At 28.5% G+C, this 14,884-nt stretch overlaps 4 protein-coding genes and 1 long non-coding RNA gene across 12 annotated transcripts in view; 4 read left to right on the top strand and 1 right to left on the bottom strand.

Moving 5' to 3' along the window:
• The window catches only part of LOC124956858, a 1,819-nt gene extending 739 nt beyond the window's left edge, over positions 1-1,080 (top strand). Inside the window, exons 2-3 of one of the 2 annotated variants that reach the window (XR_007103383.1) lie at positions 321-508; positions 586-1,080. This is a non-coding gene — a long non-coding RNA (uncharacterized LOC124956858). Of the gene's footprint in view, positions 1-320 lie in introns of both variants that reach the window. The other variant, XR_007103382.1, reaches the window with a different exon arrangement.
• The window catches only part of LOC124956855 (tight junction protein ZO-2), an 18,603-nt gene extending 14,966 nt beyond the window's left edge, over positions 1-3,637 (bottom strand). The window contains exon 1 of one of the 5 annotated variants that reach the window (XM_047513175.1): positions 3,194-3,635. In XM_047513175.1, the coding sequence (XP_047369131.1) occupies positions 3,194-3,382 (189 nt within the window). In that variant the 5' untranslated portion in view covers positions 3,383-3,635. Of the gene's footprint in view, positions 1-3,193 lie in introns of all 5 variants that reach the window. The other 4 variants (XM_047513178.1, XM_047513174.1, XM_047513176.1 and 1 more) reach the window with 4 other exon arrangements.
• A 1,285-nt stretch (positions 3,638-4,922) lies between these two features.
• LOC124956856 (facilitated trehalose transporter Tret1-2 homolog) lies at positions 4,923-7,988 on the top strand. Of its 2 annotated transcripts, none has more exons than XM_047513180.1 (3): positions 4,923-5,378; positions 6,044-6,920; positions 7,076-7,988. In XM_047513180.1, exons 1-3 carry the CDS (start codon positions 5,216-5,218, stop codon positions 7,539-7,541), a joined length of 1,506 nt encoding a protein of 501 aa, XP_047369136.1. In that variant the 5' UTR covers positions 4,923-5,215; the 3' UTR covers positions 7,542-7,988. The 2 variants fall into 2 exon arrangements, with proteins under 2 accessions (XP_047369136.1, XP_047369137.1); XM_047513181.1 differs by having other exon boundaries at positions 5,236-5,648.
• Positions 7,989-10,467: 2,479 nt separating this feature from the next.
• Positions 10,468-12,802, top strand: LOC124956938. Of its 2 annotated transcripts, XM_047513409.1 has the most exons (8): positions 10,468-10,620; positions 10,871-10,939; positions 11,043-11,207; positions 11,277-11,417; positions 11,478-11,654; positions 11,924-12,251; positions 12,324-12,453; positions 12,521-12,802. In XM_047513409.1, coding segments are annotated over exons 3-8 (942 nt in total). In that variant the 5' UTR covers positions 10,468-10,620; positions 10,871-10,939; the 3' UTR covers positions 12,522-12,802. The 2 variants fall into 2 exon arrangements, with proteins under 2 accessions (XP_047369365.1, XP_047369364.1); XM_047513408.1 differs by having other exon boundaries at positions 12,324-12,802.
• Positions 12,803-12,850: 48 nt separating this feature from the next.
• Positions 12,851-14,305, top strand: LOC124956939 (proteasome subunit alpha type-4). The gene is made up of 3 exons (XM_047513410.1): positions 12,851-12,993; positions 13,336-13,963; positions 14,037-14,305. The coding sequence occupies exons 1-3, from the start codon at positions 12,991-12,993 to the stop codon at positions 14,177-14,179; spliced, it is 774 nt and encodes a 257-aa protein (XP_047369366.1). The 5' UTR covers positions 12,851-12,990; the 3' UTR covers positions 14,180-14,305.
• Positions 14,306-14,884: the final 579 nt, after the last annotated feature.

The raw sequence follows: 14,884 nt of genomic DNA on the forward strand, positions 1-14,884 counted from the left end.
ATATCCTTTCAATCGTCTCCAACTTTATTTTTTTATTATTTTCATATATATGATCCTCTTCATAATTGATTTCTTTTTCGAATCGTATCAGGGAATTATTGCGTTCTCGTCCCATCGATATATATGCGTATCACTTTTTTCTCTTTCGACGTTCATCGAAAATAAATCGAAATATTCCTAAGAGAAATCTTTAAGAAGAACTTTTTTTACTCACAAAGATTTTTTTCTCTCTCTCTCTCTCTCTCTCTCTTTCTTTTTCTTTATCTTTATCTCTCTTTCTCTCTCTTGTACTCTTCTACCTGCTGTTTCCTGTTTCACAGATCTCAACGTATTATACCTCGAAGGAAAATCCATTTGGAATACATAGAGAGGTTTGTTTCTTGGGATACAGCATGGAATGCATACGCGCCGATCCTTCCAAAGTGATGATTCACGCGGTCTCTCTCGTCAGAACGGTAGAAAGGGAGAATGGGGAAACTACAAGAGAGTGGGCCGTTTAAATCACGTTGTCCGTAACTAAACTGGAATTCTCTCGCAGGTTTTACGAACTCGTAGTCTATTACATGTATACGTTTTGCAAGATAGGAAACAACTAAAAGGGATGGGCGAGGATGGGGAATATTGAAAATTTTTCACGACATAAAGAAGAACATTGAACACCTGATGAGAAAAAAAAAAAGAAGTGTCCTTAGAAGGTCGATGCGTATTTTAGATGAACTCGGATCTTTTCGCAGGTAGTTTTTATTGTAAGCCGTTCACAGGTAAACGAATTTATCGCAGCAGGTAGTTCTTCCTCTCCTGTTGCAGGTAAAATGATCTAAGGTAACACGAGAAGCTTTGCTTGGAGATTCTCCTTTTTCAATATGGCTTCTTTTAGACCTATGCGATTTTTTTGTTTTTTTTATCTTTCATCTACCATGCACAAAAAGTCTAGTTGAGTAAGCATAGATAATTAGAATGACAATTTTTATTATTATTGTTTTTATTAAATGTCTCTTTGTTTGAAATATCAATGTGTAAAAAACTTCTCTATTTTCTTATCTGAGAGTAATATGGATAATATAAAAATCCTAAATTGTATCATTTTTTTTTATTTATTATTTTATAAAATAAGGAAAAACAATCCATAGCTTACTCGATAAGGGACGAGTTTGGAAGGGCTATGACTTAGGGGATTTAGAAAGTTCCTTGAAGAATTCAGACTGGACGTGGTTATGATGTTCGAAAGGGGGCGTGGTCAGGAAAGGGCGTGTCCCGATGGGCGTGGCCGCGAAATCTGATCTATGAGGTTTTGAGTGAAGCGTAGCTTGCGTGGTAGTTTAGAAGGGGTGTGTCTTAGGAAGTTTGAAAGGGCGTGTTTTGGAAGTTCGAAAGGGCAGGCTGTTCAGAGAACATGTTTACAGTTGAGGAAATCTGCTCTTTTTTTTTACATATAGCAAGACACACCCCTCTCCCAATCCAGTAAATCACGCCCCCTTCATCTCTCCAATAAGCTACGCTCCTTTCAAGCTCCTGCTGTAAGCAACGCCCTTTTGCCCACCCCAATAACCTACGTCTTTACGTTAAATATAATAATTTTTTTTATCCTCATATTACTCTTAAATGAAAAGGAAGATACTTGAAATTCAAGATCTGAAATCTCATTTCTTTGATCTTGTTTCTTGAAAAGAACATTGTATAGTAAATTATAATAACAAAAACTGATCCGGAGGACACGTTCATCTTGTTTGATTCTTTTTTATTTTACTGATTTCCATATTCCATATTAGCGTATTCGTTTTATAACAGTAATATTAATTTTTCGGATAGGTTTCATTAAGTTTTGACAATCATTCCAAGATTAAGATAATAAATAAAGTGAATAAATACATTATAATCATAGCAAATATCTTGCAGTATTTACAAGGCCAAATATCTCTGTGTTGCCGTTTGCGGATCTTGCTTTTAGCTGTCGTAAGAATATAAATGCGAATGAGCGATTGTTTTTATCAGTTCTAAATGTATATGAAAGAAATGATATACTCTTTGCATCCTGCATAATCGTATCGATTATTCATGCTAAGGGAATAATTGATTAATATTTGCATGTCTTTATGATTTGTCCAATGCATGTAATTATGTAAAATTTTTCTTTCTCTTTTTTTTTTTTGTTAATAAACTTCTTAACTCGTGCTAAATTATGCATTTTTAAAAAATTTTTTTTAATGCTATTAATCACAATTGTATTTCTTATACAATTTTACGTAAGATTGATTACATTGATTGATCATTAAATTTGAATCGAAATAAGTTTATTTATTTAATAATATAATACATTTTTTCCTCGGCAGTCTTCAGAAGAATAATTTCTCTAATCCAACATGCATCGTGTATGATAAACTAATTAGAAGTGACATAAATTGGAACTATTCTTTACCTCTAAGTGTCACAAGAATGCGGATGTGGGGAAAGCCATAATCAGCTTATTTCACAAGGTGTACTAACGAGAGCATCAGGAAAGAAACCTTTTATTTATGTGTAAAGTTACGTTCTAGGGTCAACATAAACTATGACATATAAATCTGCTATTTTGACGTTTATAATAATATCAATATCTCTCTCAGGATTTATATTATATAAAAATGTAAGAAAATTTTCATTATCTCAACCAAAGTAATGAAAATGAATAAAAAGAAAAGAAAAAAAAAAAAAAAAAACAGAGAAAAGTTTTTTTATTAAAATTACTTCCTTACTTATTAATCTATAAAAAGAAAAAAAAAAAAGAAATATTTGCAAACTTTATTATACATAATCATTTAGAAAAACGCTATAATATTCATTGTCAAGATGATAATGAAACTTTTCCCTCATTATAAGAACATTATAAGAACATTTCTCAAGAATAAAGAACGAAGGAAGCTTCTTATAATGCGTCTAATTAACTTCTACTCTATTAAATTACGAGCTTCCTCGTATGTGTACATCCAATTAACCATTATCTTACAAAGTTAACGTCAAATATGTAAGAAAGCAAAGGAAACGAGAAAATCGATCGGTTTACGTCAGAAATCCTTAAATAGTAGATCCTGGCCCATAAAAATGACATAATTTAAAACTATCGATCGAGAGATTGTATTACTTACCTAAAAAAAAAAAAAAAAAAAAAAAAAAAAAAAAAGAAAAAAGTAAAAAACATTTAATTTTTGATACATACCGTGCGTTTCCGTCGAGCTCGTTTTGAGATCCTTTTACTGTCGCCAAATAAAAAATCATCATTGGGAAAATGGTGCAATCCGTTGTACGTTTTCCCAACAATTTTTTTCTTCGTCATAACTTTTCTCTTTCTCTTGGATATCTCACGTCGTCTCCTTTTGTTTCGAAACAATTTGCCAAAAATTTTCATGACTTATTGTTAGCTAACACAATTTTTAAAACATACAAGTAACGTTGATGTGACAACACTGATCTTCGCTCGGGTATTTTATTCATGGCGTAGTTGAAACCAAGTTGGATTACCATACGCGTTTGGGGGCGGTTTCGATCATGGCTTATCGTACGTTGCCTGCTGTGTATATCAGATTAGTCCGCTTGTTGAATCTTCCATGTAATTCTATTTTCATCAGTATCGGATATTAAATTAATCAATCGAACACGAAGCCGTAGTGTAAAGCTGTTGAACACTATGATAGTAATTGTATATATATGTATATACATATATGTTCTTTTTAATTTCAAATAATACAAATTCAAAGATATATTAAACAATTAATGTAACTTAATATGATGTCAAATAGATTCTCCTATGAATATTATTATGTAATGCATCAGGATGCAATGTATTTGGGATAACATCCATTAAATTTATGTTATTTACAATTAAAAATTTATAAATATATAAATAATATATGGACAATCATCACATATGTTAACTAATAACACTTGATCCCAATAATTGTTTTTACATTCACTTTTAAAGAACGCATAGTTCAATGAACGTTACTATCACCTTAGGTACTTACGATCGATAGGGCGAATTAAAAATTAAAAGTTACGTCTTTGAAAAGAAAAAGCGAATATCATTCGTGTGTAAAAATATCGCGAAGAGACTGACACTAAACACATCGTTCCTCTCGTGCAAGCACGAGAATCAAAATAACAAAGAAGACGTTGCTTGTATTAGAAGCCTTAGATGGTACTACAATCGCTTATGAATGGTGTCCCTACCCTCGTTCTCTAAACATTTTCTTATTCTACTTTATTCAAGTTTTTCAAAAACCTAAAAATATATATTATTTTTAATGATATTGTTTCTTTTTTTTTTTTTTTTTTTTTTTTTTTTTATATATATATTTTACAAACATTTTAATTCTCATAACAAAGCAAATTTAGATGAGAATGTTTTTTCTACGATAAAGGTCTAGACTTTGAAAGAATAGAGAAGTAAAGAAATAAATACATAAATGTCTACTTGAAATGAACAACAGTACAAATAACGTTAGATAAGATTATACGATAGAATGATTAATATTGTTAACACAATCTACGTTTCCATAGTATATTATACATATTCATAATGATTACACATTATGTGTTTATAAGTTTTTAAATAATCAGATACATATTATATAGAGATATGATACATAGAAAATAATTCTTTAATATACAAATTCTTCGTTCATATATTTATATAAATTTTATTTCTTCATATTATATAAAGAAATAAAACATGAATTGTTTTTTCTTTTAAAAGATAGATCTAAGAGAAAAATCTTGAATTTATTTTTTTAAATATATTGAATATTTTGCAAAACAAATAAGCACAAATAAGCACATTGTCTTAGATCTTATTTAATTAAATATCACAGACTCTCTCTCTCTCTCTCTCTCTCTCTCTCTCTCTCTCTCTCTCTCTCTCTCTCTCTCTCTCTCTCTCTCTCTGTCTCTCTCTATGGAAAAGAAAAAAGAATATTTGAGATAAAAGCGTAAGAAGAGAAGAAGAGAGTATCTCCTCTCGACTCTGAATTGAATTGACTGCGTGCGACGATACAAATAAACGTAATGTGTAAATCTTTGAGATAAGGTACTACCATTGGTGAGGGCAAAGAACATGCAGCTTGTAAGTTTCTGACAGTTTGTTCTGACTCTTAAAAGACGGCTATCTCAAATAAACGGGCCGAAGTAGAAACGTTAAAGTTCCTTCGATGACAAAACGTTTCCATTGTTCAGCAAATTGATTATGGATCCGAATAAGAAGGAGGACGTTAATACTTGGTGCTCAAAGACTGAACCATTTTTAGGATATAACAATGAAAATCCTGTAAAGAATCAGAATAATGAAGAGACAGTTCAAACTTCTCAAGAGGGGAAAAAACTTTTTCAATATATCATCACCTTGAGCGGTGAGTTTTTAATTGACAATAAAATTATAGAAAAAGTTTTACCTTTGTTCCTGAAATTGATAACTTTCATAAAGAAGAAAAAAAAAACAAAAAATAGTTACTTATTGATGAAATATTACTTTATAATTGCTTGGAAGAAAAAAAAAAAAAAGGAAAAAACAACTGATTTGTATGGCGGTCGATAAATACTTATAAGTGATTTTCACCCGGTTCATTCTGGATTTATGCAGCCAATAAAGATACCTTCGCACTTCTTCTTTGCGAACTATAGTAAGCTCTATTAGAGATAATATATCATGTAGTATGATTAATTTTCTTCGGTTCCTAGACGAGATCGTATATTAAAAACTTATCTTTGTTATCGAAATTTTTCGAGCCTAAAACTTCATCCAGATAGTCTTGCATATATATATATATATATATATATATATATATATATATATATATATATATATATTACGTATCAAAATATATGTATCTCTCGATTTCAATTGAACAATATTTCTTTTTCTAATGTATATATATATATATATATATATATATATATATATATATATAAAATTGTCCTATTTTCTTTAATCATTCTCTCACATACACAAACACACACATTAACGATTAAATATAAAAATATGAATATTTTTTGAAATGGCATTCATTATTTCCAGCCAGTCTAATTGGTATGCAAAGTGGTATGACATTAGGATGGACATCACCAATTTTACCATTTCTCAGCTCGAAAAGATCCTTTATTCCTCAGCTAACGGAAGACGAAACCTCTTGGATAACATCGTTATTAGCTTTGGGAGCGATATTAGGAGCGGTGCCAGCCGGAAAAATAGCCGATTATTTTGGTAGAAAGTTAGCAATGGCATTAACAGCTATACCCTTTCTGATATCATGGATTACATTAATCTTCTCAAGAAATATTATTGGTGTATATGTGGCCCGTTTCGTTGGTGGCATTGGTTCTGGAGCTGCTTGTGTTTTGGTACCAGTTTATATCGGTGAAATAGCTCAAGCATCGATCAGAGGAATGCTTGGTACATTTTTTCCACTTTTATTTTCATTCGGCATTGTTTTCTCTTATGTGATGGGTGCCTATCTTTCTTACACGATTTTCAATGTGTCATGTTGTTTTGTATTGACTATATTCCTCGTGATCATTGTGTTCCTTCCGGAATCACCGATGTGGTTGGTACACCAAGAGAAAAAATCACAGGCTGTCAAGGTCCTCAAGATATTACGTGGTGTTAATTATGACGTTAAAGAAGAAATATCGACGTTGCAAGACGAGGCTGATAGAGTAGAAGCTAAAAGAGGAGGTATAATGGATCTTATTGGTACAAAAGCTGGACGAAAAGCATTCGGCACATGTCTTGGTCTAATGTGGTTCCAACAGATGTCTGGGATAGATGCTGTATTATTTTATACAGTTAGAATATTTCAAAATGCCGGTAGTACAATCGAACCATTCGTCGCTACTATCGTTATTGGCCTAATTGAGGTCATAATGACGATTTGTGTAGTACTGATCATTGACAGGTGAGAATATTATCTCTACGTTATAATAAAATTTAAGATACAAATTAAGAGACTTTAACAAGATCTTTTTTATATGTCAGTGTGTGTGTGTTATCATTTAAATGATTCGTAAAATGTCTGTTATTTTTGTTTTCTCCTTTTTTCTTTTTCATTAGATTTGGAAGGAAACCATTATTGATAATATCTGGTGTAGCAATGACTCTATGTCTCGGTGTCCTTGGATATTATTTTAAAATAAAAACCGACGGTAAAGATGTACTTTTTCTTGGTTGGGTACCATTGACGTGTCTTTCCTTATTCAATGTCGTATTCTCAATTGGCTACGGATCGGTACCATTCGCAATGATAAGCGAACTTTTTCCACCTGAGACTAAGGGAGTAGCCAGTAGCATCTCTATTATGGTACATTGGAGTCTGGTATTTGCCGTGACTAAGCTCTTTCCAAAGATGGAAAACGTTCTGGGAGAAGCTACGACGTTTTGGACCTTCGCTTGTTTCACAGCGTTGTCCGCGGCCTTCGCCTTCTTTTTTGTCCCTGAAACGAAAGGGAAGACTCTTCAGGATATTCAAAAAAAACTGGAACGAAAGCGTAAGCTGATCAAAGACGTACAGTCTGTCTGAGGAGTCTCACTCTCATTCTCTCTCCCTCTTTCTCTCTCTTTTCCCTCCCTCTCTCTTTCTCTCTCTCTCTCTCTCTCTCTTTCTTTCTTTCTCATATGGAATTTTATCTCGATTATTATATGTACTAGCGCTTTACGCTTGACAAACGAAGAAAAACGTGATATACAATTTGTCACTGATTAAACGTTTTATGTTCGTTTGAAAAAAAAAGAAAAAAAGAAAAAAGAAAAGAAAATAATTAAAAAAGAGAATTTGCTTGTAACGATATTAGCTTATTCTTAGTAAAGCGCTTATAAAGAAGAGATATTTTTTTTTTTCTTTCTGTATGTAAAACTCCATTTTCTTGACTAAGTTCTTTTTATTTCTATTTTTATTTTGCGATTGATTTAATTCGTATTACTTTATTATTACACTTTCTATGTTCCATTCGATTTTTAATATAATAGATAAACATTGCTATGTATTATTTGTTTCAATAATATTCAAGAATTTCATATCAAGATATATATATATATATATATATATATATATATATATATATATATATCTTCATTATTTTTACAAAGATACTAATCTAATTTATTTCTCTTTCCCTCTTTCTCTCTCTTATTAATTAATATTATAAAAGAATATATGATACAGAGCGTTATATGATGCACGTCATTGTATGTAATCTCTCGACAAAAATAACTTTGTTGTACATAAGCAGCTACATGTAAGAGTTACAAAGATTATGATTAATTAGTATAGAAGATAGAGCAATATTATTTATAATATTGTAAGATTATGTAAAGACATAATATATGTATATATACATGTATATGTATTATAACCGATTTAATTACATACACACAAAATTATATCTGAGGCTATAAAAAAAGCTAGACTGCTTAAATAAATAAATAAATAAATAAATAAAAGAAGAAATAAATTTAGTGCACGTATGTATGTATGTAGATTGAAATCGGATATATCGTTTATAAAGATAAATATTTGATCTATTTATAATAAAATTAATTTTATTAACGAACAATCGATAAATGTATTATTAGAGAAAAATAAAAAGAGAAACGGTAATAATAATAATAATAACAATAACATTAATAATAATAATAATAATAATAATAATAATAATAATAATAATAATAATAATAATAATAATAAATTTTTTAAACGGATCGAAAGAGAACAGGCAATTATAAATGACCTTGAAAAATGCGTTATGTATTGCGGTATAATAAATCAAACTTCTACACAAACACTTTTTTGAACAATGCTGACTATTTCTTAATCGACCTTCACGCACACGCAGTAGGATGAATTGCATTCTTCGTCAACATACATATATATATATACATATATCTATATCATCATATACATATATCTATATCATCATATACACATATATATATATATATATGTATATGTATATATGTAGGTAATGTACATACTTTCTTGATGCTCTAACTGTGTGACATCGATTCATTGATCGCCCCTGCCAAAACATATAAAGTCTCTTTGTTGAAAAGGGTGTCATTGAACTGTTTGCAATTCCCTCGTATTAATCGTTGCTCTATCGATATAGCAGAGTAGATTATTGATTGGTCATATAATCTTGCATTGTCGTCGTATCTGCAAATATTAAATGTGTGATACCATGGATTGGAATATGATATACATATTTCACATGTTTATATTAGCTGATGATTATGAAAGCGATATCTATAAATTATATATATATATACATATATATATATATATATATATATATATATATATTCACTTTGAAATATATGTATTTGAATTACATACATACATGTATATAACAAATTATTTTTTCATATATAATAAAAGGGAATACAGAAAAATTTATATATATATATATTCTTTTGTCTTCTTCTTCGAGTAAAAAGAAGAAATATGTTCTTTCATGTAATTTTTGAAAATATTTTATAAAGAGAATTAAGGAATGTCGTAAATACATCTTTTAATATCTTTAATGGATTAAAACACTTTCATAAATCATTAGCTCATAATAACGTCAGTTGAGAGAAAAAAAAAAGAAAAAAAAAAAAAAAAAAAAACTCTCTTGTATCGTATTAACAAAATGATACAATTGACAATATTAAAAGAAGTAAACGATGGAATTGTCTCAAATTCGAAAATTTCGAAGAAATGTCTGATATAAACAAAGTAACACAGTTTCTACTTTTCAAAATATTTTTTTCTATTTCGTTCGTTTAATTTAACGGCTCGATTATTATTATTATTTTTTTTTCGTTAGTTTTCATTTGTTTTCTTCCTTTTTGAATGAAAAATTAAAGAAATAATATTATCAATTCATAAACGTTCGAATAAATATGAAAATCGAATAAATATGCGAATTAATCGTTGTTTTTCTTTTTTCTTTTGTTTTTCTCTTTTTTTTTTCTTTGTTTATAACATTAAATAAATCTCTCTCATGGATTGCTCTATTAATTCAATTTACAGTTGATTAAACGGCATGAAGCTTTCATAACATAACCATAATATTATTATCTTCTTTCTTCTTTGTAATTTAATTTTGCAACAGTGATTATTTGTTTGTTTTTTTTTTTTTTTCCATGTATATTTACATATCCAATGTCATCAGAGGTAACGTTTTTCTAAGCATTATTTTCGATATCTTTTGATAATCGAAATAAAACTCGAATATCGTAGTATTAATTATAATAAACGATCATTGATATTTTTAAAGGAACATATTCATATTTCTTATGAAATAAATATTAAAAGATTCTTTAATATGTTTTATTGATAAATTCATCATTAGTTTTTATTCCTTGATAATAATTTTATTTAAATGATATACATATATATGTATATATATATAAATCGATACTCGAAAATCGAAATAATTCAACAATGGTGATTTGATTTTGATTTTGTATTTATATCTTCTGCTACATCATTTTAACGTCAGTTTCTGCACTTCGTTTAATACGTACATATGATTTATTAACCAATAATTAAAGTCTCTACATCACTTTATGAATTCATAATAATTCTATGTTAGAATTTTAATTCTGTGTAATTGTCAGTAAGTAAATGTGATAGAAGTATTCATATAAATATTTAAATAAAATGTATAAATATTGTATACGTTTTCGTTAGATTATCTATGGTTTTTATTTTTCTTTTTCATTATTTTTTTTCTTTTTTTTTTTTTTTTTTCTTTTTTACAATTATGGTTAATGACCTTTACAATAATTGCTAATATAATTCTTATATTAAATAAGAATTATATTAAATAAATTATTCATTCTTTATAAAATATTTTATTATTTTAGGTTACTTTGACAGATATATTATATCTTATAATTAATATATCTTATAATTTTACAAAAGCTAAAACAAAGGTAATTTTTTTTTCATCATCATCATCATAAGTCAATTACTAGTAAATCAATATCTTTTAATCTTTCATTAATTTCTGTATTTTCTTTTTAACTCATTATATAGATGGCTACAGATGATTACGTTACTTGTCCTTACGATCCTAGTCATCGTATTCTTAAATCTAGAATGTCTAGGCATTTAATAAAATGTGAGCTCAATCATCCTACTTTAAGATTATTAACATGTCCATATAATAAAATACATCGAATCAGTCCATTAGAATATGAGGTAATGTACTTTATCTATTTTTATAAATAAATATATAATATTTAATATTATTTATTTTCAATATCGTAGCATCACTTATCGATATGCGAAAGCAAAGGTACCGTTCAAAGGAACTATTTTGAAAATGCTTCTTCAATATCAGCAAATATTCTTCCAGTTACAAAAATTAACGAATTAAAAATTCCTCCTTCTTCAGAAAATTGGGATGAGGTATGAATGACATTTGATATAATTAAATAAGATATATATTAATTGAAATTTGTTTAACAGGAACCAGAACCGTCACAATCGTATTTACAAAATCTTGAAAAAAAAAATGAGGACTTTCCACTAGCTACTGCTACAAAATTAAAAAAAAAACAATTAAAAGTAAAAGAACAGGATTATTTTGCTGTTAATGTCGCAAGCACTTCATCTTTAAGGCCAAAAACTTCAAAGTTAACTGATGTAAGTGAGATAGTTTATAATTTTCAGATTCGTTTTTTTTTTTACAAATAGAATTTTTTTTTAATATAATAGAAAATTGAAAGATCATTACAATCGCTAGAAATAAAAAGTACTGATACTGAATGTAATAAGAAAGTGGAGAAAGTTATTAAAAGGAGTAAGTTATATAATTCCATTACTAGAACATGTAAAGAACAATTTAAATACATGTTAAAACTAGAATGGATAAAGAATTCATAGTTACTAAAGAAATATATTTATCTTTGAAGGAGGAAAATAGGACTACACCTACTGAAGACACAACAATTGTTAAATCATCAAAATCTAAGGATGCTTTAATTCTTGAACTGTCACCACCAAAGGATGCCCCAATTGTTGAACTGTCAACATCAAATGATGCAGAAGTAAAAGATAATGGAACGACTAAAATGCCTAAAAAGACAACTGCTGAGTGTAGTCATGACAGATTAAGAAATGATAAAGATATTAAGAAAAATTTCAGTATTGGTCGTGGTATTTTTAAGATATGTGAAATACACAGAAAATTTGGAATTTCTAAAAAAAACTTTGAATCAAAGTTTATGAATTCAAAAAGTGGTAATATATTATATTAAATTTTTTGTTATAATAACATAATTTACATTATAATACATGTTAATGTTATTTCAGATGTAGAGTCATTAGTAAAACAAAGTGCAGAAATGAATAATAACAAAGGTATTTTTGTTGGGTACTCGGAAGATGATTTTACTTTGGACATGGACAATATTGAAAACAAGTTGACTGATATCGATGTGTGGTATGTTTAATAAAAATCAAATCAAATTTTTAATACTGAATTTATACATAATTATATATTTTAACAGAATCAAAAAGAAAAAAAACCCGAGTCCCCAACAATGTGATAAAGTTAATTTTATCACAGCAAGAATATTTTTTTATTTTTTATATAAGTAACGTAAGATTTTATTTTGTGTGTGTGTAAGTTTTAAATAATCGATGTTACTTTTTTTATATCATTATGTTATAAAATCCAATAACATTTGTATTTTTATAATTTTGTTTGATTCTTCATTAAGAACTACTTTTTAATCATGTACATTCCTATATGAATCATATCATATACTAAATAAATTACTTTAATGAAACATTTTCGTATCTATGTTATTTTCCATTTTAATATAAAAATTTTCCTAAAGATGTCGTGAGAACGTTGTATGCTATATCATTACCAACTATCTAACTCTTAAGCGCGTTAGGTGACAAGTATATCTCAATACATCATAAAAGAAGAAACTTTGACAAACGTGCTGTGTTAAACAAAACTATCTGTAAAATGGTAAATTATTAATTTATAAAAGATATTATATAAATTTTTAATAATTCAAAAAAACAAAGTTCTTTTAATTCTTTTCATTCGTAATTATAGAGGTTATGTTTCAAAATGCATTGTCATCAAACTCATATAAGATACTTTTTCAATTATAAAATATTAAAATTTTATTATTACATTTATAATTTTTATTAATTATTACATTTATATTTTTATCATGGAAGATTATTTAACAATTTTAATTTCTTTTATTCAAATTTGTCATATGTAATATCTTATATACTTTACACATATATATATATATATATATATATAAAAGATATTATACTTGTTTCTATTGATGTTTAGGCTCGCAGGTACGATACACGTACCACAATTTTCTCACCCGAAGGTCGTTTGTATCAAGTGGAATATGCTATGGAAGCAATTAGTCATGCTGGTACATGTTTAGGTATATTGGCAAACGATGGTATTCTATTAGCCGCTGAGAGAAGAAACACAAATAAACTCTTAGATGAAGTATTCTTTTCTGAGAAAATATATAAATTAAACGACGATGTAGTCTGTTCTGTGGCAGGCATAACAGCCGATGCTAATGTTCTTACAAATGAGCTGCGTTTAATAGCTCAAAGATATCTTTTGCAATATGGCGAACCAATTCCATGTGAACAATTGGTATCATGGTTGTGCGATGTTAAACAAGCTTATACTCAATATGGTGGAAAAAGACCATTTGGAGTATCAATTTTATATATGGGTTGGGACCGTCATTATGGCTATCAGTTATATCAGTCAGATCCAAGTGGAAATTATGGTGGTTGGAAAGCAACTTGTATTGGAAATAATTCTGCAGCGGCCGTATCATCTTTAAAACAAGAATATAAAGAAGGAGAAACTACTCTAAAAGATGCAATGTCATTAGCTATTAAAGTACTTTCAAAAACATTAGATATGAATAAACTTTCGGCAGATAAAGGTATACAAATAATATTTCATCATATATTTTGATCCAATATATTCTTACACTAATTTGAAATATATTTATTTAGTGGAAATGGCAACATTGACTCGTGAAAATGATAAAACAAGAATTAGAATTCTTCCAGCCAATGAAGTTGATGCTCTAATAGAAGAACATGATCGATTAGAAGCATTAGCTGAACAAGCCAAAAAGGAAAAACAAAAGTTATAGAGAAATTGGTTGTACATGGGATCAGGCTGGTACATCCTAAAGAGGCATTATTCTTTTTTATCATGCAGAATCCCATATTGTATGTTTGTAAAGCTTTTTCTTAATAAATTTATAAGTTTCACATTCTTTGTGCGTTTATCTATTTGAATTTAATGTCGTCGTATATAATAAATAAACTATGAATTAAAAACTCGAAGACTATTTTATCAATAATGTATTATTATATTTAATTTTAATTGAACGTTCAACGAGAGACGAAAATTCTTTTTAATAAAAAATAACAATAATCATGTTATTTCTTCCGAATTTTTTATTCTAATAAATTATAAGTATAAAAATTTGATATAAAAAAAGGGAAAAAAATAAAAAACAATGGTGTTACGTTTTCCTATCTACGAGTACAGGCGTCTTCTTATTATTTTTTTGTACGGGTAAAAAAAATGGATAAAATAATATAAAAAAAAAAATTTTTACCGATTTGAGATTAGAATTGTTAATATTATTTAAAAATGAAAGAAAAAAGGAAAAAAAAAAGTTATGTGTCGAGTCATATCGACCAGGCTGCCAATGCGGTCCCACTCCCGGGCGCGATCCCACTACTGCCCGCCACGGAGACTTTTGGCTGCTGGGTTTCCCCTCTGGCCCGGTTCGCCTCTCCTTAGCCAACCTGGTCACCCCGGATTCCTCCAAGGTACCCATATTGAT

Source organism: Vespa velutina, chromosome 24, assembly GCF_912470025.1.
Source record: "Vespa velutina chromosome 24, iVesVel2.1, whole genome shotgun sequence".
Classification (NCBI taxonomy): domain Eukaryota; kingdom Metazoa; phylum Arthropoda; class Insecta; order Hymenoptera; family Vespidae; genus Vespa; species Vespa velutina.